Raw genomic sequence first — 25,655 nt, forward strand, 5'->3', positions numbered from 1 at the left:
ATCTCCACTACTTCTTCATTTAATAGCCAATTTGGCTGTTCTTAAACCTGGGGAAAATGAATGATACCTCACAGTAGTTTACTGCAACCTTAATTCTGTTGTTGCACCCATTAAGGGCCCCATTATCAATACTATTGAAATTACTGGCCCTATCTAATCACTAGCTGGTAACATTGTGCTACTATTGATTTGGCTCATATCACCTGTTAAGTGCCAATTTCAAAAGCCTCTCAGCTACAGTTTGCCTTCAACTTTGATGGATATGCTTTTTGCTTTCCACTTTGAAGGGACAACTTTACCTGGCTACCCATGAAGTTTTCAACAGCCTAGCCACTGTATACTGTCTTGGTAGGCAAGATGATAACTGCATCCAACTTTCTCCATGGGCACAGGTGACACCACATCTTCCTTCAAGGAGATTCATTTGCCACAATCATTCAAGACAAACATATACAAAAGAACTTACAAAATGGGGGAGGTTTCATTTCCCAAGCCACTCCACCCTTGACACCATTAAGAAACAACTATCGACCCTCACGGCACCACAATGTTAAAACAAGCTCAAAATCTTTTAGTAATTTTCGGATTTTGAGGGCAACATATTTTTCATTTATAATTTTAATTAAGCCCATTTATCCTGTTACTAGTAAACTGGCCTACCTTGAATGGAGCCTCCTACAAAAAAGCCTCTAGAATATTTACAAATTTTAGTACAACTGGTGCTGCCCCCAGAGACTCCTACACTGTAAAGGCTTTAGCAACCTCCTCTCATGCCTCTTGGAGTCACTGGTAGCCTTAAGTTTCCCATGGACTTCTGATGCTAGAAGCTCCCTCCTGAAGCCCTATGCCATATGCCATCACAGCAACAATGCTGCATACTGGGATCTCCTGGAAACAGAGGCTCTCACAGGCTCTGAGACCATGGCACTCTGTAACCACCTGGCCATTATGCCTTGGATCATGGAGGTAGTACCCTGTAAGTTTCATATGGCCACTAAAGCCTCCTTGCTAAAATGGAAATGATATGTATATATTATAGCCAAACCTAGGCCCTCTGGAATATCCCACCTGTATGAAGGTGTGGCATTCCCTGTCCTTAGTTCCTTGATAGATGGCATGTTTTTTCAGGCAGTCACTACTCTTCTGAACCCCTTAGCTACCAGAGGAGCTTCTTGGGATCCTGAGTGAATAGCAAAGAAAGTTTCTACATGTTACAGACAGTATGGCCACCATCATCACACATGATTGAACTTCCTAGAGAGCTGTTGCTTTTAATACCTTAACTAAGACATCTTTGATAAAAGATTCAATGATTAGTACAATTGCCCAAACTTTGGGCAGTCAACTTTACACTGACTGCCCTTATCAACAATCAGCTCAGCTGAACATTTCTATAGACCTTTGGGCCACTGCCAATTGCCTGACCATGTGGTCCAATGTTGCCCCTTATGGGGAAAAATTTGGGGGAATCTTGCCTCAGACACACCGAAAATATAAATCAATACCACACGTGTCTCTACACATACTAAAGCCACAATACCGGAGAGACCTTCAAGATGGTGGAGGAGTAAGACATGGAGATCACCTTCCTTCCCACAAATACATCAGAAATACATCTACATGTGGAACAACTCCTACAGAACACCTATTGAAAGCTGGCAGAAGACCTCAGACTTCCCAAAAGGCAAGAAACTCCGACGTACCTTTGGTAGGGCAAAAGAAAAAACAGAGACAAAAGAACAGTGGCAGGACCTGCACCTCTGGGAGGGAGCTGTGAAGGAGGAAAAGTTTCCACACACTAGGAAACCCCTTCACTGGTGGAGACAGCGGTTGGCTGGGGGGAAGCTTTGGAGCCACAGAGGAGAGCACAGAAACAGTGGTGCAGAGGGCAAAGTGGAGAGATTTCCACACAGAGGATTGGTGCCAACCAGCAATCACCAGCCTGTGAGGCTTGTCTGCTAAGCCACCAGGGCAGGTGGGGGCTGGGAGCTGAGGCTCCGGCTTCGGAGCTCAGATCCCAGGGAGAGGACTGGGGTTGGCTGCATGAACACAGCCTGAAGGGGTCTAGTGGGCCACAGCTAGCTGGAAGGGAGTCCGGGAAAAAGTCTGGAACTGCCTAAGAGGCAATAGACCATTGTTCCGGGGTGTGCAAGAAGAGGGGATTCAGAGCACCGACTAATCGAGCTCCAGATACGGGTGTGAGCCGTGGCTATCAGTGGGGACACCAGAGACAGGCATTAAACGCTAAGGCTGCTGCTGCAGCCACCAAGAAGCCTGGGTGCAAGCACAGGTCACTATCCACACCTCCCCTCCTGGAAGCCTGGGCAGCCTGCCACTGCCAGGGTCCTGTGATCCAGGGACAACTTCCCCAGGAGAACACACGGCACACCTCAGGCTGTTGCAATGTCACTTTGGCCTCTGACCCTGCAGACTCGTCTCACATTCCGTACCCTATCCTCCCCCGCAGCCAGAGTGAGCCAGAGCCCCCTAATCAGTGGCTACTTTAAGCCCATCCTGTCTGAATGAAGAACAGATGCCCTACACGCAGAGGCGGGGCCAAATCCAAAGCTGAACCCCAGGAGCTGTGTGAACAAATAAGAGAAAGGGAAATTTCTCCCAGCAGCCTCAGGAGCAGTGGATTAAATCTCCACAATCAACCTGAAGTATCCTGCATCTGTGGAATAACTGAATAGACAACGAATCACCCCCAAATTGAAGCAGTGTACTTTGGGAGCAACCGCAGAATTGGGGTTTGCTTTCTGCATCTAATTTGTTTCTGGTTTTATGTTTATCTTAGTTTAGTATTTAGATTTTATTATCATTGGTAGATTTGTTTATTGATTTGGTCACTCCCTTCTTTCCTTCTTGGTTTTCCTTACTTTTTAATTTTTTAAATGTTTAATATTTTAATTTTTTATTTTAATAACATTATTCTATTTATTTTTTCATTCTTCCTCCCTGCCTCCCTCTCTCCCTCCCACCCTCGTGCTCTCCCTCTCTCTCTCTCTCTCTCTCTCTCCCTCTTTCTTTCTTTCTTCCTTTCTCTTTTTCTCCCTTTTCTTCTGAGCCATATGGCTGACAGGGTCTTGGTGCTCCAGCCAGGTGTCAGGCCTGTGCCTCTGAGCTGGGAGAGCCAAGTTCAGGACATTGGATCACCAGAGACCGACTGGCTCCACGTAATATCAAACGGTGAAAGCTCTCCCAGAGATCTCCATCTCAATGCTAAGACTGAGCTCCACTCAATGACCAGAAAGCTACAGTGTGGGACACCCCATGCCAAACAACTAGCAAGACAGGAACACAATGCCACCCATTAGAAGAGAGGCCACCTAAAATCACAATAAGGTCACAGACACCTCAAAACACACCATTGGAAGTGGTCCTGCCCATTAGAAAGACAAGATCCAGACTCATCCACCAGAACACAGGCAACAGTCTCCTCCACCAGGAGGCCTACACAACCCACTGAACCAATCTTAGCTACTGGGTGCAGACACCAAAAACAACAGGAACTACGAACCTGCCACCGGCAAAAAGCAAACCCCAAAAAGAGTAAATTAAGCAAAATGAGAAAACAGAGAAACACACAGCAGATGAAGAAGCAAGGTAAAAACCAACCAGACCAAACAAATGAAGAGGAAATAGGCAGTCTACCCAAAACAGAATACAGAGTAATGATAGTAAATATGATCCAAAATCTTGGAAACAGAATGGAGAAAATAAAAGAAACATTTAACAAGGACCCAGAACTAAAGAGCAAACAAACAATGATGAACACAATAAATGAAATTTAAAATGCTCTAGAAGGAATCAATAGCAGAATAACTAAGGCAGAAGAGTGGATAAGTGACCTGAAAGATAAAATAGTGGAAATAACTACTGCAGAGCAGAATAAAGAAAAAAAGAATGAAAAGAATTGAGGACAGTCTCAGACCTCTGGGACAACACTAAATGCACAAATATTTGAGTTAAGGGGTCCCAGAAGAAGAAGAGAAAAAGAAAGGGACTGAGAAAATATTCGAAGAGATCATAGTTGAAAACTTCCCTAATATGGGAAAGGAAATAGTCAATCAAGTCCAGGAAGCACAGACAGTCCCATACAGAATAAATCCAAGGAGAAACATGCCAAGACACATATTAATCAATCTATAAAAAATTAAATAAAAAATATTAAAACAAGCAAGGGAAAAACGACAAAAAACATACAAGGGAATCCCCATAAGGTTAACAGCTGATCTTTCAACATAAACTCTGCAAGCCAGAAAGGAGTAGCAGGACAGTTTTAAAGTTATGAAAGGGAAAAACCTACAACCAAGATTACACTACACAGCAAGGATCTCATTCAGATTTGATGGAGAAATTAAAACCTTTATAGACAAGCAAAACTTAAGAGAATTCAGCACCACCAAACCAGCTTTACAACAAATGATAAAGGAACTTCTCTAGGCAGGAAAGAGAAGAGAAGAAAACAACTACAATAACAAACCCAAAACAATTTAGTAAATGGTAATAGGAACACATATATCGATAACTACCTTAAATGTAAATGGATTAAATGTTCCCACCAAAAGACAGGCTGGCTGAATAGATAGAAAAACAAGACCCAAACATATACTGTCTGCAAGAGACCCACTGTAGGGACACATATAGACTGAAAGTGAGGGGATGGAAAAAGATATTCCATGTAAATGGAAATCAAAAGAAAGCTGGAGTACCAATTTTCATATTAGACAAAATAGACTTTAAAATAAAGACTATTACAAGAGACAAAGAAGGACACTACATAATAATCAAGGGATCAATCCAAAGAAGAAGATATAACAATTATAAATATATATGCACCCAACATAGGAGCACCTCAATACATAAAGCTAATGCTAACAGCCATAAAAGGGGAAATTGACAGTAACACAATCACAGTAGGGGACTGTAACACCCCACTTTCACCAATGGACAGATCATCCAATATGAAAATAAATAAGGAAACACAAGCTTAAAATGATACATTAAACAAGATGGACTTAACTGATATTTATAGGACATTCCATCCAAAAACAATATACACTTTCATGTCAAGTGCTCATGGAACATTCTTCAGGATAGATTATATCTTGGTTCACAAATTAAGCCTTGGTAAATTTAAGAAAATTGAAATTGTATCAAGTACTTTTTCCAACCACAACACTATGAGACTAGATATCAATTATGGTAAAAAATGTGTAAAAAATACAAACACATGGAGGCCAAACAATACACTACCAAATTACCAAGAGATCACTGAAGAAATTAAAGAGGAAATCAAAAAATAGTTGGAAACAAATGACAATGAGAACAGGTCAACCCAAAACCCTTGGGATGCAGCACAAGCAGTTCTAAGAGGGAAGTTTATAGCAATACAGTACTACCTCAAGAAACAAGAAACATCTCAACCTAAACTTACACAAAAAGCAATTAAGGAAATAATAACAAAACCCCCACAAAGTTAGCAGAAGGAAAGAAATCATAAAAACCAGATCAGAAATAAATGAAAAAGAAATGAAGGAAACAATAGCAAAGATCAATAAAAGTAAAAGCTGGTTCTTTGAGAAGATAAACAAAATTGATAAACCATTAGCCAGACTCATCAAGAAGAAAAGGAGAAGACTCAAATCAATAGAATTAGAAATGAAAAAGGAGAAGTAACAGCTGACACTGCAGAAATACAAAGAAACATGAGAGATTACTACAAGCAACTATATGCCAATAAATGGACAACCTGGAAGAAGTGGACAAATTCTTAGAAAAGCACAACCTTCTGAGACTGAACCAGGAAGAAATAGAAAATATAAACAGACCAATCACAAGCACTGAAATTGAGACTGCGATTAAAAATCTTCCAACTAACGAAAGCCCAGGACCAGATGGCTTCACAGGCGAATTCTACCAAACATTTAGAGAAGCACTAACACCTGTCTTTCTCAAACTCTTTCAAAAAATTGCAGAGGAAGGAACACTCCCAAACTCATTCTATGAGGCCACCATCAACCTGATACCAAAACCAGTCAAAGATGTCACAAAGAAAGAAAACTACAGGCCAATATCAATGATGAACATAGATGAAAAAAACCCTCAACAAAATACTAGCAAACAGAATCCAACAGCACATTAAAAGAATCATACACCATGATCAAGTGGGGTTTATCCCAGTAATGCAAGGATTCTTCAATATACACAAATCAATCAATGTGATAAACCATATTAACAAATTGAAGGAGAAAAACCATATGATCATCTCAATAGAGGCAGAAAAAGCTTTTGACAAAATTCAACACCCATTTATGAAAAAAACCCTCCAGAAAGTAGGCATAGAGGGAACTTACCTCAACATAATAAAGGCCATATATGACAAACCCACAGCCAACATCCTTCTCAATGGTGAAAAACTGAAAGCATTTCCTCTAAGATCAGAAACAAGACAACGTTGTCCACTATCACCACTATTATTCAACATAGTTTTGGAAGGTTTAGCCACAGCAATCAGAGAAGAAAAAGAAATAAAAGGAATCCAAATCAGAAAAGAAGAAGGAAAGCTGTGACTATTTGCAGATGACATCAAACTATACATAGAGAATCCTAAAGATGCTAAAGAAAAACTCTTAGAGCTAATCAATGAATTTGGTAAAGTAGCAGGAAACAAAATTAATGCACAGAAATCTCTTGCATTCCTATACACTAATGATGAAAAATCTGAAAGAGAAATTAAGGAAACCCTCCGATTTACCACTGCAACAAAAAGAGTAAGATACCTAGTAATAAACCTACCTAAGGAGGCAAAAGACCTGTATGCAGAAAACTGTAAGAAACTGGTGAAAGAAATTAAAGATGATACAAACAGCTGGAGAGAAGAGATATACCATGTTCTTGAATTGGAAGGATCAACATTGTGAAAATGACTATGCTACCCAAAGCAGTGTACAGATTCAATGCAATCCCTGCCAAACTACCAGTGCCATTTTTCACAGAACTAGAACAAAAATTTTCACAATTTGTATGGAAACACAAAAGACCCTGAATAGCCAAAGCAATCTTGAGAAGGAAAAATGGAGCTGGAGGAATCAGGCTCCCTGACTTCAGACTATACCACAAGCTACAATAATAAAGACAGTATGGCACTGGCACAAAAACAGAAAGATAGATCAATAGAACAGGATAGAAAGCCCAGATATAAACCCATGCACATATCGTCACCTTATTTTTGATAAAGGAGGCAAAAATATACAATGGAGAAAAGACAGCGTCTTCAGTAAGTGGTGCTGGGAAAACTGGACAGCTACTTGTAAAAGAATACAGAAAAATAAACTCAAAATGGATTAAGGACCTAATGTAAGGCCAGACACGATATCAAACTCTTAGAGGAAAACATAGGCAGAACACTCTATGACATAAATCACAGCAAGATCCTTTTTGACCCACCTCCTAGAGAAATGGAAATAAAAACAAAAATAAACAAATGGGATCTAATGAAACTTAAAAGCTTTTGCACAGCAAAGGAAACAATAAACAAGATGAAAAGAGAACCCTCAGAATGGGAGAAAATATTTGCAAATGAAGCAACTGACAAAGGATTAATCTCCAAAACATACAAGCAACTCATGCAGCTCAATATCAAAAAAACAAACAACCCAATCCAAAAATGGGCAAAAGACCTAAATGGACATTTCTCCAAAGAAGATATACAGATTGCCAACAAACACATGAAAGAATGCTCAACATCATTAATCATTAGAGAAATGCAAATCAAAACTACTGTTCAGAATGGCCAACATCAAAAAATCTACGAACAATAAATCCTGGAGAGGGTGTGGAAAGAAGCGAACTCTCTTGCACTGTTGGTGGGAATGTAAATTGATACAGCCACTATGGAGAACAGTATGGAGTTTCCTTAAAAAACTAAAAATAGAACTATCATATGACCCAGCAATACCACTACTGGGCATATACCCTGAGAAAACCATAATTAAAAAAGGGTCATGAACCACAATGTTCATTGCAGCACTATTTACAATAGCCCGGACATGGAAACAACCTAAGTGTCCATCGACAGATGAATGGATAAAGAAGATGTGGCACATATATACAATGGAATATTACTCAGCCATAAAAAGAAACAAAATTGAGTTATTTGTAGTGAGGTGGATGGACCTAGAGTCTTTCATACAGAGTGAAGTAAGTCAGAAAGAGAAAAACAAATACTGTATGCTAATGCATATATATGGAATCTATAAAAAAAAAAGGTCATTAAGAACCTAGGGGCAAGAAGGGAATAAACATGTAGACCTACTAGAGAATGGACTTGAGGACACGGGAAGGGTAAGCTGGGACCAAGTGAGAGAGTGGCATGGACATATATACACTACCAAATGTAAAACCGATAGCTAGTGGGAAGCAGACACATAGCACAGGGAGATCAGCTCGGTGCTTTTTGACCACCTAGTGGGGTGCGATATAGAGGGTGGGAGGGAGATGCAAGACTGAGGAGATATGGGGATATATGTATAGGTGACTCACTTTGTTATAATGCAGAAACTAACACACCATTGTAAATCAATTATATTCCTATAAAGAGTTTTAAAAAAATTAAAAAATAAAGCCACAATACAAGGCCTCACCAAGACAGTCCATGTCCTTTACAGAGTTCTAATCATTATTGATAGTGATCAAGGCACTCATTTCACTTCTCACCATATTGCTGAGCTCTGGAACAAGGTAGTCAATGAATTTTCATCTCCTTTAGTAAATGGATGCAGGCCTCACACAGTGCTTTAAACAAGTTCAAATATGGCACATTTCACTCAGTTAGACACCAACAGTGAATTGTGATGAAGGTGATCATCTTTGATCTTTAACTGCTAACAAGTTTCAAGCTCTCGTCCATCCCCCAGTTTCCCTTTTGCCTGATATCTGGGGCAAACTGACAAGAAAGCCTGTGTGCATTCTCCTTTACAACCTTTGGGAAGTTCAAACCTCAGAAGCCCTGACCATCATGTGGGGGCTTTCACTCCAACACCACTCCTATAAAACCCAAAGCCAGTCAGCTTTCTTTGCTCCCTTAAGCAATTTTGGATCTGCTTGGATCCAGTCTTGGTTACTGCCCTGATCTTCTCAGAAAGCCTCATTATATGAGTAATACATCCTTTTGTACCCTCTTGGTCTTGTGTGGTATCATGAGTCTTGACATCTGAACCAGATCTGAATGGGGGATCCTGTTCTATCTGGTTACCAAACATGGCTTCAAATCTAATTATAGAAATAGTAACCAAATAATTAAATAATATGATTATAAATACATATGATAATTACATTTTTCTTACCCTAAAATGTTAGGCTCAAAAAAATACGAGTTTCCTTTCTTACAGGCACACAATTAACAGTCACTTCTGCATATTGACATTAACACAATCATCAATTTTAAGAGTAAAAGAGCTCCCTTTTCTTTTCAATTGCTCTGTATCTAACAAGTGATGATAAAGAACAAATATAAATATCGAATAAACACACATTTTGTGAATATTATTTGTCATTGTTAGATAAGTAAATTCAATATTTAGAAAAGACTAATCGTTGAATTTGATGCAACTGCACTGTTAAAAAATAAAGTGTCATACACTTTAAATATAAAATATAAATAGCCTTGAATGACTGTAAGAGTTCATTCATTACTGAAAACTTCACACCAGGAAAAAACAGAATGCCAATAAAATGATTTAGTGACTTAATGTGAATATAAAAAGAATATCAAAACAATTTGTCTCTAAAATATGGGGAAAATTAATGACAATAAATTACTGAATTAAGTATAAAGACAGGTAACAAAAACATAAACTATGTAAACAATGCTGAATAAAATAAGTCATTTGAAAACACCTAAATATAAGATCAGAAGGCAAATGGTCAACAACAAGGGATTAATCTCCAAAATATACAAACAGATCATGCAGGTCTATGTCAAAAAAACAAACAACCCAATCAAAAAATGGGCATAACATCTAAAAGGACATTTCTCCAAAAAAAGACATACAGATGGCCAAAAAGCACATGAAAAGATGCTCAACATCACTAATTATTAGAGAAATGCAAATCAGAACTACAATGAGGTATCACCTCATACTGGTCAGAATGGCCATCATCAAAAAAATCTGCAAACAATAAATGCTGGAGAAGGTGTGGAGAAAAGGGAGCCCTTCTACACTGTTGGTGGGAAAGTAAATTGGTACAGCCACTATAGAGAACAGTATGGAGGTTCCTTAAAAATCTAAAAATAGAGCTACCCTATGATCCAGCAATCCCACTCCTGGGCATATATCTGGAGAAAACCATAATACAAAAAGACACATGCTCCCTAATGTTCATTGCAGCACTATTTACAATAGCCAGGACACGGAAGCAACCTAAATGTCCATCGACAGAGGAATGGATAAAGATTTGGTACATATATACAACAGAATATTACTCAGCCATGAAAAAAGAATGAAATAACGCCATTTGCAGCAACATGGATGGACCTAGAGATTATCATTCTAAGTGAAGTAAGTCAAACAGAGAAAGACAAACATCATATGATATCACTCATATGTGTAATCTAATTTTAAAAATGATATAAATGAATTTATTTACAAACCAGAAACAGACTCACAGATTTTGAAAACCAAGTTATGGTTACCAAATGGGAAACGTGGGGGAGAGAAAAATTAGGAGCTTGGGATTAACATATACACATTACTCATATAAAATAGATAGCCAACAAGGACCTACTGTATATCACAGGTAACTCTACTCAATATTCTGTAATAACCTATATGGGAAAAGAATCTGAAAAAGAATGAATACATATATATGTGTAACTGAATCACTTTGCTGTACACCTGAAACTATCACAACATTGTAAATCAACTATATGCCAATAAAAGTTTAAAAAAAGGCAAATGGTCAAATATATGTCTGAGTTTTAAAGGAGAATATACACAGAGCAAAAGAACGGCTATCAGTTTTAACATAAAAGATGGGACTAGTCAGTTAACCTTCCATATGCAGGTCATAACTATATTGGTGCACCTTAAAAAGTCCATATATACATATATATACACACATATATACATTTATATATAGTGTGTGTGCATCTTAGTTTCAATCCATTTTGGTTTCTCCTTCTAAATTCTAAGGCGACCTAAATTTTTAAATACTTTTCAGAGAATAAGTTTCACACAGAAATGTGAAAGATATATTGTAAAAATAAATTGCATTTTACAATCATTAAGTGATTTCTTAAGTCTATAAGATGGAAAGGAAGTACTAAATTTAATGACTATAATAAGAATTAATGAGATTGTTAACAGATCATGATCAGTTTTAATATAATATTACAATAAAGTTTGAAATTAATTTAAAAAAACAACTATAACCCTATATAGTAGGCAATGTCACAGGGAAAGATGTTTCTAGATTGACTGGAGGAAAAATACTACAGTGGGAGATAGGATAGAAAATGGTTGCAAATAACAAATATAAAATATGTGGAATTGGGAGAAAAGTTTATGATGACAGCTAATTTAAAGATAAAACAAAACAAAAATCCTCTCCCACAGCAATACATGAAAGGTTTTAGTAACTCTATGTCCCTTGTACAGAGTAGACTAGACTGACAATAACTCTGTGATTTAGGGATTCATGACTTTGAAACCTATTCAACCAAGAGTCTACACCAAGAACAAAAGATGTGAGAGAGGGCATCTTAACTGGGGAATCTAAGAAGGAAAACCTGCACACTTCCAAGATCCCACTGTGAAAGCTAATCTTGGGAAAGAGGAAGTTTTGTATCTTAACAAATATGCATTCATAACGGGTCTTTTAGGAGGTGAGACTATCTGGAAGGCTAAACACGAAGTTAAGTCACCACAGACTATCCTTGGATTTCCTCAAGGTGATTTACATGTTGGAATTCTCCAAGAAATCTGAATGTTAGTTTACATTCTACACAGTAAGGAAGGACTTACTTAAGCAAGGAAGGACTCTTCCCTAGGGTCTGCAGAGGGAGTGTCATGCTACTGATACCTTGATTTCAGGGGCCTAGGCTCCAGAGCTGTGAGAGAAAAAAATCTCTGTTGTTTTAAGCCACTAAATTTGTGGTACTTTGTTATGGCAGCCCTAGGACACTAATATATTTCTTTTACAGATACTCCCCATAATGTAAAAAGCAGGTGATAGAAGGGGAAAAGGGGAGGGAGATCAGAAAGTGATAATTTCACAAGGCAATATTCCATGTGAAACTAATTCAGGTATGATACTAATTAGGAATCATTTCTCTTGAATTATAGTTTAAAGAGGACCTCCACGTTTTTAAAATCCCATCTCCTTACATTGCTTCAAGGATCTTGCTTTACCAATTGGTCCATCTAAAATCTTCAATTTTGCCCCCCCTACTATTGTTCTCTTGAGCTTTAAAATAAAAACTCCATTATCCTCTACCCCAAGAGAAAACAGACAAAAACAAACATTAGCCTCTGACTAGTATGCTACTTTAGCTATCACCCTAACTCTTTCTGTTTTATCTTAGCCAAGATTATTGAAATAGAAGTTCACAACATTTTTCCCAATTTTACTAACCACCCCCTCCCTGCAATATGATCTTGGCCCCTACACTATAGGTATAAATACACAATATTAATAAAAATATTTTCCATCTAACAATGTCAACAGTTTTCTTATATTCTAAAGCATCTTACCTATACCAAGTTCAAAATAATAAAATTGCCATGTTTTTGGCACTTAAAATTAATGTATGAAGAACTTTAGTAACCAAACCATCAGGGGAAACAACTTATAATTTAAAATTGAAAGATGAAGGAAAATTAAAACTTATTTTATTAATAGATAAAGTAGGGCATTTTTTGTTTTTGGCCACGCCGTGTGGCATGTGGGATCTTAGTTCCCCAGCCAGGGATCAAACCCATGCCACCTGCAGTGGAAGTGTGAAGTCTTAACCACTGGACTGCCAGGGAAGTCCCAAGTGGGGTATTTTTAAACCAAAAAAATCCAAGTGAAATAGTTTGTTAGAAGAAAGCAAAATATCAATAACTGATCTATAATTGTTATTTTTCTAAGTATTTAAAACAACTTGAATCTTTCAGAATGAGTATTACCAAAGTAACCCTAATATCTGAAGTTGAAATGAAATCCAATGATGCTGATGAAAGCATTATGAATTGATGATTCTCTTATCTAGAAAAACTGAAAGATAGGAATTCACCGACAAAATAGTATTCATTAAATCAACTAGTAGAGTCACGTTATGTGCACATTTAATTGATATGAATTCAAATCTACACTGGGCAAAAATAAATAAATGAAAGTAATTTGGTATTAAGTGACCTGTAAGAAACCAAACTAGCTCACTAGCTCACGCTGCAAATTACAGTGTAATCTTTCTAACACTGGAGGAAAAATGTCCTGTTAGAATTATTGAAATAATATGGCTTACAAAAAACCATGTAGATGATCTTCTATGGTTGATTTAAGGTATTTCATGGGTAATGTTGATTATACGTGATTTTCTCCTTACATAATGACTTTAGAACCTTAACCCTTGTAAAAAACTGCAATCCCAATATACGAACTGAGTGTATTGACAGATCTTATGCTAAATGATTTTAAGAATTAAATTCTAAGAGTGTCAGCATATAAAAGATATGGAAGAAGAAATGATTATAATTTGGGATAAATGACAAGAAAAGGGAAAAAATGAGAAGTATGATATGCTATGAAGTGATACCAAAAAGTCATAAAACAGAACTCAAAGTGGCAACAGAGGGAAATTACGGCAAAGAGAGAATGAGAGGAAGAAGAAGCAAAATAGAAATTTGATCTGCAGAGATCCAGGAAATGTTGCTTGATTATCTCACATTAGAGAGGTAAAGGTAGGGACAGGAAGAAATCTATGATGATCAGTAGTTTTTAATTCCTCTACTCTGCTCCCAGAAAATTTTAAGTGATCAATAGGTGGCTGGATAGTCACTGGAGATATAAAGCACAAAATATTTGTTTTCATGCTTTAATTACATAATAGAAATGTTTTATTTTTAGCCAGCCTACTCTTAAGACCCTAGGGCAATCCAGTAATCCAGGTCATTTTATTTCATCTTTTGGGGGCGATGGGAGTGCCTATGAATGTGAACATAAAAAAAGTGTGTCTGGGCTTCCGTGGTGGTGCAGTGGTTGAGAGTCCGCCTGCCGATGCAGGGGACGCGGGTTCGGTCCGGGAAGATCCCACATGCCATGGAGTGGCTGGGCCCGTGAGCCATGGCCGCTGAGCCAGTGCATCTGGAGCCTGTGCTCTGCAACGGGAGAGGCCACAACAGTAAGAGGCCTGCGTACCACAAAAAAAAAAAAGTGTGTCTATATGTGCACTCGTGTATGTATGACTTACTATATGTTATTATACCAATCACTTACATATTTTTCATTTAATTATAAAATAACCCTAAGAAATAGACATTTACCACCTCTATTTCAGAGATAAGAAAAGTAAGACTCAGGCAGATGATGTAATTACTCCAATGAAAAAGAGTAAATTGAGTTGTGTTCTGAATCCAGAAATCTGACTCCAAAGCTGGCATTCTTAAACCCATGAACTATGTAAGATATCATATACACACATATATATATTAATTTCTCATTTACTACTAACAACAGCTCTGCTCCATAGACATAATGATCCCTGCTTTACAAATAAAGAAACTGAGTCTCAAAAAAGATTATGTAACTTGTCCAAAGATATATAGCTAAGGTATGACAAGCTGAAATCAGAATTCAGTCTGTTTGACTCTATGAGTAGTCTGAAATAAAGAATGATGCAACATTTATAAAAACAAAATCAGTTTCCTTACTAATAAATCAAAGTGCATTTGATTTTACCCACAGATAATCCAAAAGGACTTGTTTAAAAAAAAATTAGTGTTAAAAACCACCAATTATTAGTTGCATTACTTCATATTAAGATTATTAAATTTAACTTATATTAACTCTGCTAAAATAAAGATTCCATTCATTAGGAATCTATTAATTTAATTTTATTTTAATCAGTACTTTTTTCTTCTCTTTTTAAACATACATGCACACATGCATAGGGTACTGTAAAATACATCCAGGTGACCAAATGTTTATGTGTCAGAAAAGGAAATGCCGGATTTTCTTCCTTTTCATTCCTTTGATTGCATGACATCCCAAGAACAGAGTATAAAAGAACAAAGTAATGGTTTCCAAAGAGGACTCAGATAGCCATGTAGTCTTCTGGACTAGCATTGCTAGGATTCTGTCATCAACCATGTAATATTTTTGGCAGCTGGGGCCTATAAACCCCTCTAGCAAGGGAAGGACTCTCTTGGGCACAAAAGGCAATAAAATAAAATAAAATAAACATGATTAAGTGGATGACGTTTTTCCTTCTAAACTGTTGTTTTCTTTACAATTAAAGAACTCAACTCTGATTTAACCGATCAATATGCTAAGAAGAAGAAATAGTTTGGAGAAAAGAAACAGACATCTTGCTAATGCTAACATCATCAATTCTAAGGTTAAAATAAAAGGTTTAGAGCTTCCCTTCTGATGACAATGTTCTTTTAAGTAAGTTGAGGATCTTGGACTTGTTTCAGAACAGAAAAAAGGAGGGTATACAGAGCATATATAGGTAATATCTCATTATAAGAAATTGGACTGGAAGAATCAGCTTATTTTATGTATCAGCAGAAACGTTAAGTCAATATGTGATCCAAAAATCTTGATATTATCAAATCTAGGTCCTTCTGCTATAATACTTTGTCATCCTGACTCAGACATTCATTTCACAGCAAATCCTTTACCATATAACACGATGCTGTAAATCTAAATTCTAGAAGTCTGAACTTTCAGCCTCTCTCCAACAGTTTACTGCTTACTAAATTTCCTTTGCCTATCCATCCATAAAGAGAGCTAAACCTGGGTTAGATCCAGCTGGATTTCAGATCCAAAACCTTTAGAAACCAGGTAAGTGACTTCTAAGACTTGTGATCAGGGAGATGTGAAGGCAGCAAAGGACACATTGTCTTCTCAGTGCCAATGCAGAACAGATTGTCAGGTTGACAAGATGAGCTGAAATGTCCTTTGCTGTCTTTTTATATTCCTTGCTGTCCCAGAAACTAGGTGCCTAAAACCAAAATCTTTTCTTTCTGGGAATGTGTTAATAAAGTATAAAACTGATATGATTGTTTTGTACATATTATTGTCATTATTATAAAGTTCTATATTTGATTTTATGCATATTTTGCAGAGCAGACTTTGCTTTATGCTCTGGTAATTTCCCATTTTATGAAATTCCAATATGAAGGCACTTGCAAGGTTACTGGATGTACTTATTTTTAAAAATTAAAAACAATCCTGTTTTCATTTTTATATTGTTGTTCACCTGTGCACTTGACTATAAATTCAAAATGAGTAAAATAACCTTAAAATTTTATTATTACAAAGCTACTATCTAAAAAAAAATTGTAAAGTACTTTATGAATAGTAAATATTTTCAATAAAAAACAACTAACATTTTGATAGCATATAGTGAAAATAAAGCATGTCTGGAATGATACTCTATATGATGAGATGTATCTTACTTACCAAACTCCTTGGGAACTGTTATAGAATAAACACAATTATGTCCCACACTGTAATTTTTTGGATAGTTTGGTGATAGAACAGTGCCTTCTGAACCTGTAGAATGACTTCCACAAGGTGCTGGAAATAAAAAAAAAATGTTTAAAAAATATTATTTTTAGAAAAACATGTAAAAATTCATACTATGACTATTTTCATGCTATAAAAATTATGGCTACTGGATTTTAAGGAATATCATTTATTTCCATCTTTTAACAAGGTCCCCACTGTCAAATATTTTAAAAATCAAAAATTGTGCACATGCAATAGAAAGCTTCTTTTTAAGTATTCAGATTTACTCTTCTCAGAAACAAAGTAATATAATAATGTTGCAATGGCACTATCTATCTCTAAAGGTAATAATGGTGGCCTGCTTTCATTTATGATAAAAGTATAATCATCTCTTTTATAATGATGAGAAATTACACATGCAGTGGGAAATTGTTTTACTCACCACGAGCCTTTGAAACTCTACTCAAAATCAACCTTGATTATGCTACCACCAACTGAGGTACTTCTATACACAGCACAGGGATGGCTGTACAAACACATTCATCCATTCATCTAAGTAAAATATTCTCTCACCAATCTCTATCTGCTTATGGTTTACATTTAAATCAGAAGAGTTGCTGATGGTGCACAGAGAGAGACATTATTGCTACCTCAGTCCCAAATGTGCTACGTTCCTAAAAAAGATGAGGGTGAAACCAATGTTTCTGGAAAATTTGTAGATAGTTGTTCTGTTTTTCACAAGATAGGCGGATGCTTTGGGATTTGTAGTTCTGGAAGACAGAGAAAGATCTGGGCTACCAAAGGAGTTATAGGTATCAAAAGCAAAAGATGAGAGTTGATATTATTTAAATGAATGAGATCTCCCAGAAAAGTATGTAGAATGAGAAAAGATGGCCAAAGAGGAGGTCAGAGAATGCCAAGGTAGAATTAGTGAGAGGGTGGCTACAAAGAATTTAGTCTCTTGGGAGTCAATGGGGAGGAAAGTTTCAATTAAAAGAAAGTGTTCAAAATCATCATGTTGCAAAGCGGTAATAAATGAAAAAGGAATTTGAGGTGGCTTGGCGGTCTAGAGTATTAGGTAGCAGGGAGCAACTTCTCTATGCCTCTGGTCTCCTCCACGTGGGGTTTTGCCTAGGCTTGCTGGCCTGCTGGCTCCCCCTTACCCCATGGAGATGGAATGATGGGTGAGCCCAGGACAGAAACTTTACTTCTGGTTGGGAGCCATCCTGCCTGTAAAGCAGCTTGCTGGTCTCCTCTACAGCCTATTTAAGGGTGAATCTGTTGAGGGGGTGGCCATGGTTGTTGGGAGAGACCTGCAGCTGCATAGGAAGCCCATTGTTACTGCTCATCAGCTTTATCAATATTAAAGCTGATGCTCTGCCTTCCTTCAGCTTATCACTTAATTCGCCTAGAATTTGTGTAGGGAGGAGTCCCTTCAAACACCAGAAGGGAACTTTTTGGTATTATTGATACGGTAGTTTTAACCAGAGCCACTTTCTGCAAATTACAGCCAGCAAACCAAATCCAGCCTGTACCAAAGGAAGTTTTCACATTTTTAAAGAGTTTAAAACAAATGAAAAAAATAAATCAGAATACATCAAAGAGACATATGTGGTCAGCAAAGCCCAAAATATCATCTGGCTCTGTACAGAAAAAGTTGCTAACCCTTGAACTAGAGTAGAGAGGGGTAGCTAGGTTGTAGTTGGATGAAGAATAAGTGGTTTATAAAGAGATACAAAAGTAATCAGAATCTTAACCGTAAACAGAAGGAGAATGTAGGGAGTAATTGGGGGAAGATGCAAAGCAGAATGAGTTTTTGTTATTGTTGTTTTGTTTAACAGGGAGGACAGAGTCATTAAAGAGGGAAAATCTGGAGCACTGACTTAGCGGCTTGGGAAAGATCAAAAACTAAACTGGAGTGATTAAGTTTAGAAAGCATTAATGACAGTCCTCTGCGACTTGAGAAAAAGAGCTGAATAAGACTGAAAATACATAGGTTTAGGTTTTATGCTGGGAATTTATTGGAGTTAATGCCTGATTTTCCTTTTAAAGAGAGCTGAATGCAATGGTGTGTTAGGTGGCTTGAGAAGAGTCACGACAGTTCGAAAAGTTCAAAACATTTGATGGATTTCTGGCCAAAGTTTAAAGATACAGCAATATATTTAAAACACACACATACAAAGCAAACAGTAAGTTGTACTGAGTTGGGTGGCTAATGAATATTCTACCTTTTTTCCTTTTAATGTTCTATAAAATGGTAATAAATAGTTAGAATTAAACATAGTAAAATTAGAACTCCCTAGAACAACAAGTTGACAATGATAATAATAACCAAAGAAGCACCGCTCTCATCGCTCATTATTATTTGAGATTAGTCAGGTGTATTCTTATTTCAGCACTGATAACTTTATTCAACTGATAATAGTACTGATGAGAGAATCACTCAAGAATAAGCAGCATGTTTTATGTTAATTTTCTTTCTGATCTTAAGGTGCTCCAAAATGACAATACTTTGAATGTACGTGACAAAAGCTCTTATTTTTATATTTTGAAAGAATGAATAGAAATGAGAGGTTCTAACTCAAGTTCAGCTTTGTGACTTAGTCATGAACATTCTGCCATTCTACATTACTATGCATCTGATAGCCTCAATATGTTTTGAATATTTTATTTTGCATAATGGACTCTCGGGACAGCTCTTGTTAAAAATCTCATTTATAAATATGAAAAAAATATGAAGTTTTTTAACCACTAATGAATATATACAAGGTTGCAGTATAATCACAGCTCTTTATGGTAACTAATATTATGTTAGTCTTTGTTATTTGTACTGGTAGCAATAATTTTACACTTTTTCTGGTCAGTGCTTACAGCATGGCCCAATTTATAGTAAATTATGTTGAATATTGTGGTGACTGACAATATTTTATGTAGTATGTAAATAAGGGAAAATTCACTATGCTGTGAGGTACAGATATACTATAATCTGTTTTATGTTTATAAAAATCTAAATGGAATAATGACTAAGCCAGGCCAGCTTTACTAATTCTTGTAATGTTGGTTCCTAGAAGCTTTCTGTATTCTTTCTTCCTGTTTTAATTTCATTTTATTGGCTAGTACAGAAAAGGTCAGCCGTTATTTTTCTGGCTCTATTAACAATCAGTAGAAGATAAAAGCAAGACAGAACTTTTAATTCTATGCTTATTTTTGCCATTTGACTATACCTGTGGGCCTTTTGTCAAACTGGCTATGTTTTTCTAAACAGCCTCTATCCATTGTAATGCAAAGAACTCACCTGTTCTTGATTATAACTTATGTGATACGTATGACTACTCTTAAATCTCTATTTTAATAGCATTTTTGTAGAACACATGTATTATGAGAAGAAATGGTTCTGTGATTAAGTAAGTTTAGGAAATACATGGGTAAAATAAATAAGGTTCTATGCTTTGAGACTTAACTGAGACTTTAGTAAGGTTTGGGGAATGTCATACTTGTTCTTACAAACTTATTTGATCATGGAGGCTCTCTTTCATCTCACAGGACCAATGTTCCTCAGAACATACTTTTCGAAATGCCAAACTGCTAATTCTAAAATGTGCTATTGCTTTGACAATAATTCTAACATTTATATTGTTTGCTGTAATTATGATTTCACAGCACTAAAGAACTGTGTTTTATGTATACATATAAAACCTAAGTTGTTTTTTTTTGTTTTTTTTTTTTTTTTGCGGTACGCGGGCCTCTCACTGTTGTGGCCTCTTCCGTTGCGGAGCACAGGCTCCGGACGCGCAGGCTCAGTGGCCATGGCTCACGGGCCCAGCCACTCTGCGGCACGTGGGATCCCCCCGGACTGGGGCACGAACCCGTGTCCCCTGCATTGGCAGGCAGACTCTCAACCACTGCGCCAACAGGGAAGCCCCAAACCTAACTATTTTAAACACTTAAAATGTCAAACTTAGCCTAATATAAAATGCCATTATTCTTTTTTGTAACAATTTTTCATTGAGGTATAGTGAATTTACGGTGTTGTGTTAGTTTCAGATGTAGACAAAGTGATTCATACACACACACACACACACACACACACAAATATATATATTTTTTTCTTTTTCAGGCAAAATGCTGTTATTCTTGACACTTTTCCCCTGACTCTTAGAGTTCAATATATCACTGATTTGTTGCTCGTACTCTTCTGTAGCTTTTCAGCCTCTCTCTCCTCTGCCACTGTAACTGTTGCAAACCAGACTCCCAACAGTTTCCATATGGGCTCTTTCAACAGACTCTCAGTTCCACTCATCCCCACAAGTTCTTACCATGGCTAGTGATTTTTCTAACACATAATAAGTCTTATAATGTTTCTTTTCTCTTCCTAGAACAGTTCTGATACACAGTATATTCTCCATAAAGGTCTGTTGGATGATTAAATAAACTACGCTTGCCAAGACCATGGTACTATAAAATGGTGTTCCACAGTCAGCACATAACACAAACATTTCACTTGGTTGAAATTACCCCATAAATTTACTTGAATCCAAGACAATCAAGATATACCCTCTCCTGCTTCTGCTGCTCCTGGTGCTGCTTGTGTGCTCGTTCCGTGCGGACCTGGTACCTCTTTTGTGAAGTGGCAGCTGAAGAGACTCCGGCGCTCGCCATGGCCAACGAAAAGCCCAGGGAAGGAGTCAAGACTGAGAACAACGATCATATTAATTTGAAGGTGGAGGGGCAGGATGGTTCTGTGGTGCAGTTTAAGAGTAAGAGGCATATGCCACTTAGTAAACTAATGAAAGCCTACTGTGAACACAGGGTTTGTCAATGAGGCAGATCAGATTCTGATTTGATGGGCAGCCAATCAGTAAAGCAGACACATCTGCAGAGGTGCCAGAGGTTGTTTTATATTCAAAATTACCAGTTTTTAGAAAGAATTTTTCGTGGTTGGAAATGGAGGATGAAGATACAATTGATGTGTTCTGGCAGCAGACAGGAGATGTCTACTAAAAAGTGAACCTGCTACTTTACTCCAGAATTCTGTTCCTCCAGACCAAGAAGACATTCTAAATTAGAAAACCACAATTAGGTTTCACCACATCCTGACCACTACAGTATAGTTTTCTCCACTCTTTCATTTTCCCCACCCCCATTCCTTTATTGTACCTAAAGTAACTGATATATGTGTACAAGCATGTTGCATTTTTTTAAACTAAATGGCCAATGGTATGTTTTGATCGACATCAAATGGAGTTGGGATGGAGAAAAATACTGGTTCTGTGAAAATACCCCCTTTTCTCCATTAGTGGCATGCTCATTCAGTCCTTATCTTTATATTCCAGTAAGTTATTTTGCTCTCACTGTTTTTTTTTTTTTTTAAAAAAAGAACATAAAAATCCTTGCATACCTTGCCTGATTGGAGAATTTTAATGTTTTTCACTTATTTGTCTTTAAGTAGGGATAAATTACTCTAAAATAAATAAATCCTAGATAGTTTTCCCTTCAAGTCAAGTGTCTTGCTGTTTAAATAAACTTCCTGTTTAAAATGGGAAAAAAAAAGATATACCTTCCCAATAAATCCATGGAAGCCTATGTTTTTTTTTTTTTCTTTCTGGGATTGAAATCTTTGCTGTTTCTCTGATTACCAGGAATCACTGTTGCTTTATATTTAGAGACACTATTATGTGTAAGATATGTGTCTTTAAACATTGGAAATATATTTAATCATAAGATTTTTACAATCTGAGAGCCAGTCACATGGACACTGAGTTCCACTGAGGGAATGGCAAACTCATACCCACCATTCCACAGTAGCAAATCCTTGCTAACATTTTATCAGTCTGTAGCATACCCTCACTGAGGGAGTGAAATCACCCACGCAATTTAATTTTGTATTATTTTCCTTGTTCCCTCTTTTCCTGTTTGTTTTTTTAAAAATCCTCTTTTGGATGAATTTGTATGGTTTGATTTGTACAAGTAACATATGCCCATGCTGGAACTATACTGTGTATACTTGTGTTACTCTTGAACTACGATGTGGTGATACAACAGACAGATGTGGTTATCTCTAGGAAAATCAGCGGATGAGAATGAAATTAAATGTTAAGGCTGCTAGTGCAATAAAAAGGACTTCCCACCTATGGTTTGATCATGTGTGTGGGATGGAGGAAGAGGACTGAAGAAGAAGAACTGAGATACCTTCCCACTGAAGGTAGGAAGAACAGAAGAATCTCAAATCACTTACATTGTACATTGAAGAGGTACTTCTTAAATGTCCAGAGACTTTATATTATATACACTGCAGCCTTAAGCTACTCACAACTTCAAACCTCTCTTTTCACTTGTGTAATGTATAATTTATTAACAAATATTCTCTATAATGAAAATTATTATATAATGTATAAATTTTTCTCTGCAAGCAAGTTAGGTACTTTCAAAAGTGATGGATTCTTGCAGGTCACAAAAGAGCAATATGGTATATTAAATAGACGATTTACTAGATGTCGCCTGTGACTCCTTCAGGTTGAAAGAACTGCTGTACTTTACAGAAGTGCTAGTCCACTTCTAGTAAATTACCTATGCTCTGATATAGCCCAATTGAATATCCCAAATCATAAATCCTGGTATAGAATGTGTCTGAAAGCTCTATCTCTCATGGAGTCTTTTTTTTTTAAGAGAAGGACTTATGATAACCCTCTGTGATATGAATTTATAATGCAGACAGCTGTTATTCTCAGTATTGACTTTAAGATTTAAATTACTATTGCTTTTTTCTCTCCTTTGTTCAAAACCTTCATCTTAGCAAAAATACCTAACTATTCAGCTATTCATTTCATGTGCCTCTTCATGGTTCCTATATAAGTAAACAAACTTCATTTTGTATATCTGCCTTAGATAATAAACCTCCCATAAGGCTATTTTATCATAATGGTAATAAATATTACTTTAACTTATAAACTATTACTTTAAGTCACATTTATTTTACTCTTCATTTTCCTCTGCACTATCTTTGACACATTCAAATTATGTATCTGGAAAACTAAGAATAATATTGCTAAGGATAATAAAAAATATTGCTAAGGATAATAATAAAACTAAGGATAATATTGCTAAGGATAATAAAAAATATTGTTAAGGATAATAAGCAATAATAATATTGCTAAAATAATAAAATATATTGCTAAGGATAATAATAAAAAATATTGCTAAGGATAATAATAATAATAATTATAATAAATAGAGTTTTCTATTGTTTCATTTGTTCACTGAAAAGAAAAAGAGCAAAAATCAGTCTTCATAACTTGTGAATTAATTTTGTGTTCTAATTCCGCACTCCTGTTTAACACTAAAAAAAAAATCCATCTTAACGTTATAATCGGTGGTTTATAAACCATTTTAATGACTCGGTAAGTCAACTTAGTACAATATGAGCTTCTATATCTTGTCACCTCACCTCACTAATTGCCTAGATTCATTCATCTGCTTTTGCTGGCTAGGAAAACATTACCTTCACCCTTCAATGCTCTATGAGCTGTGTTCTCCATCATAGAGTACGTTCTTTGAAAAAGAAGAGTTCATTCTGTGACAAAGGTCTATGAATAGATATGTTCCTTTGATAGATCTCCCATGTTACCATATACAAATTCTACTAAAACTAATGGTCTCATGGGTGTTGGTAGTTCATCTATGATACCTACGTCACTGATTTTTAACCTCATTTTCAAGATTGAGATAAAATTTACGTACCATAAAATTCACGCTTTCAAAGTGTACAATTGAGTATCTTTTTAGCATATTCAAAAAGCTGTGTAACCAACCCCACTATCTAATTTGAGAATATTTTTGTGATCCCCCCCAAAGAATTCCTATGCTAATTAGCAGTCACTCCCCATTTGCTCCACTCCCAAGACCCTAGAAATCACTAATCAATGATTTGTAGGAAACTGTGTATGAGAAGGCAAGTTCTTAAAATGATTTTAAGCAAATTATTAGTGCATTTTTAAAACTACAATCCCTTTTCATTGCTTACTTTATTTCTCTGTCATTGATTGTTAGTGATAGCTGTCTTTTATTATTAAAAAATTACTTAAGACTGCTAACATATTAGTATAAAGTAAGTTTAGAGAGAAAAAAAGAAACTTGTAACAATTTTTTAACTCCTACCTGATCTTCTCACAAATGCTGCTTTCTCAGAAAAGTTTTTTCCCTGTCTCTGGACTAGCTCAGAAGCCCCCATCATATAGCATTCCATCAATTAGTTTCAGGACATTGATTACAACTTGTAATTATATATGTATTTGTATGGCTCTTTGATTAAGGTCTGTTTCTATCTCTTGACTCCATGATCGATTAAGTCAAAGTTTCCATGTCTTTTTTGCACACTGTTTATAACTCTGGAGCCTAGTGTAGTGTTTGTGTATATAATGGACTTCTAATAAATATACACCATAAATATTAGGAAGAATAAAATATACATTAGATTAATATCTTGCTGTTGACTAAATGCACAGCATGTAAAACTCATAGATTTTTCAACCCCTTTGTTTAGGGTAGCACAACAAATGCAATATAAAACCCAAAGCTTTGGAATCAGAAAGGTGTAGTTTTGAATTCCAGCTTCACTATTTACTGACTGAGTAGCCTCTCTTACTGAAGAGAAGAAAATTCAAACTGGAAATGAAACAGGAGGTGTCTGTTCCATATGGCATACGATGTGGTCTTAGATGAAATGAATTAAGAAACTCTCCTGACCTACTCCAGAATCTCTTGGAGGTGATATGAGGCTTTCATAAACGCCTTAGGAAGATAAACTAACCTCATCAATCCCGAAGGAATACAAAACTTAGAGAAAGGGCAGGAGGAACTTTCCTGGTGTTTCTACCAAAACTTTTCCCTTGAGAGAGACAGGGATGCCTTTTTTTTTTTTTTTTTTTTTTTTTTTT

General features: G+C 36.4%; 2 protein-coding genes across 3 annotated transcripts in view; one reads left to right on the forward strand and one right to left on the reverse strand.

The window, feature by feature from the left end:
- The window catches only part of CSMD3 (CUB and Sushi multiple domains 3), a 1,097,972-nt gene that overhangs the window by 231,218 nt on the left and 841,099 nt on the right, over positions 1-25,655 (reverse strand). For both annotated transcript variants that reach the window (XM_007468748.1, XM_007468747.1), the window contains one exon: positions 16,675-16,791. In XM_007468748.1, coding sequence (XP_007468810.1) covers positions 16,675-16,791 — 117 coding nt within the window. The remainder of the gene's footprint in view (positions 1-16,674; positions 16,792-25,655) is intronic.
- Positions 21,380-21,723, forward strand: LOC103069346 (small ubiquitin-related modifier 2-like). Its single transcript, XM_007468746.1, has 2 exons — positions 21,380-21,532; positions 21,649-21,723. The coding sequence occupies exons 1-2, from the start codon at positions 21,380-21,382 to the stop codon at positions 21,721-21,723; spliced, it is 228 nt and encodes a 75-aa protein (XP_007468808.1).

Source organism: Lipotes vexillifer, unplaced genomic scaffold, assembly GCF_000442215.2.
Source record: "Lipotes vexillifer unplaced genomic scaffold, Lipotes_vexillifer_v1.1 scaffold1679, whole genome shotgun sequence".
Taxonomy (NCBI): Eukaryota; Metazoa; Chordata; class Mammalia; order Artiodactyla; family Lipotidae; genus Lipotes; species Lipotes vexillifer.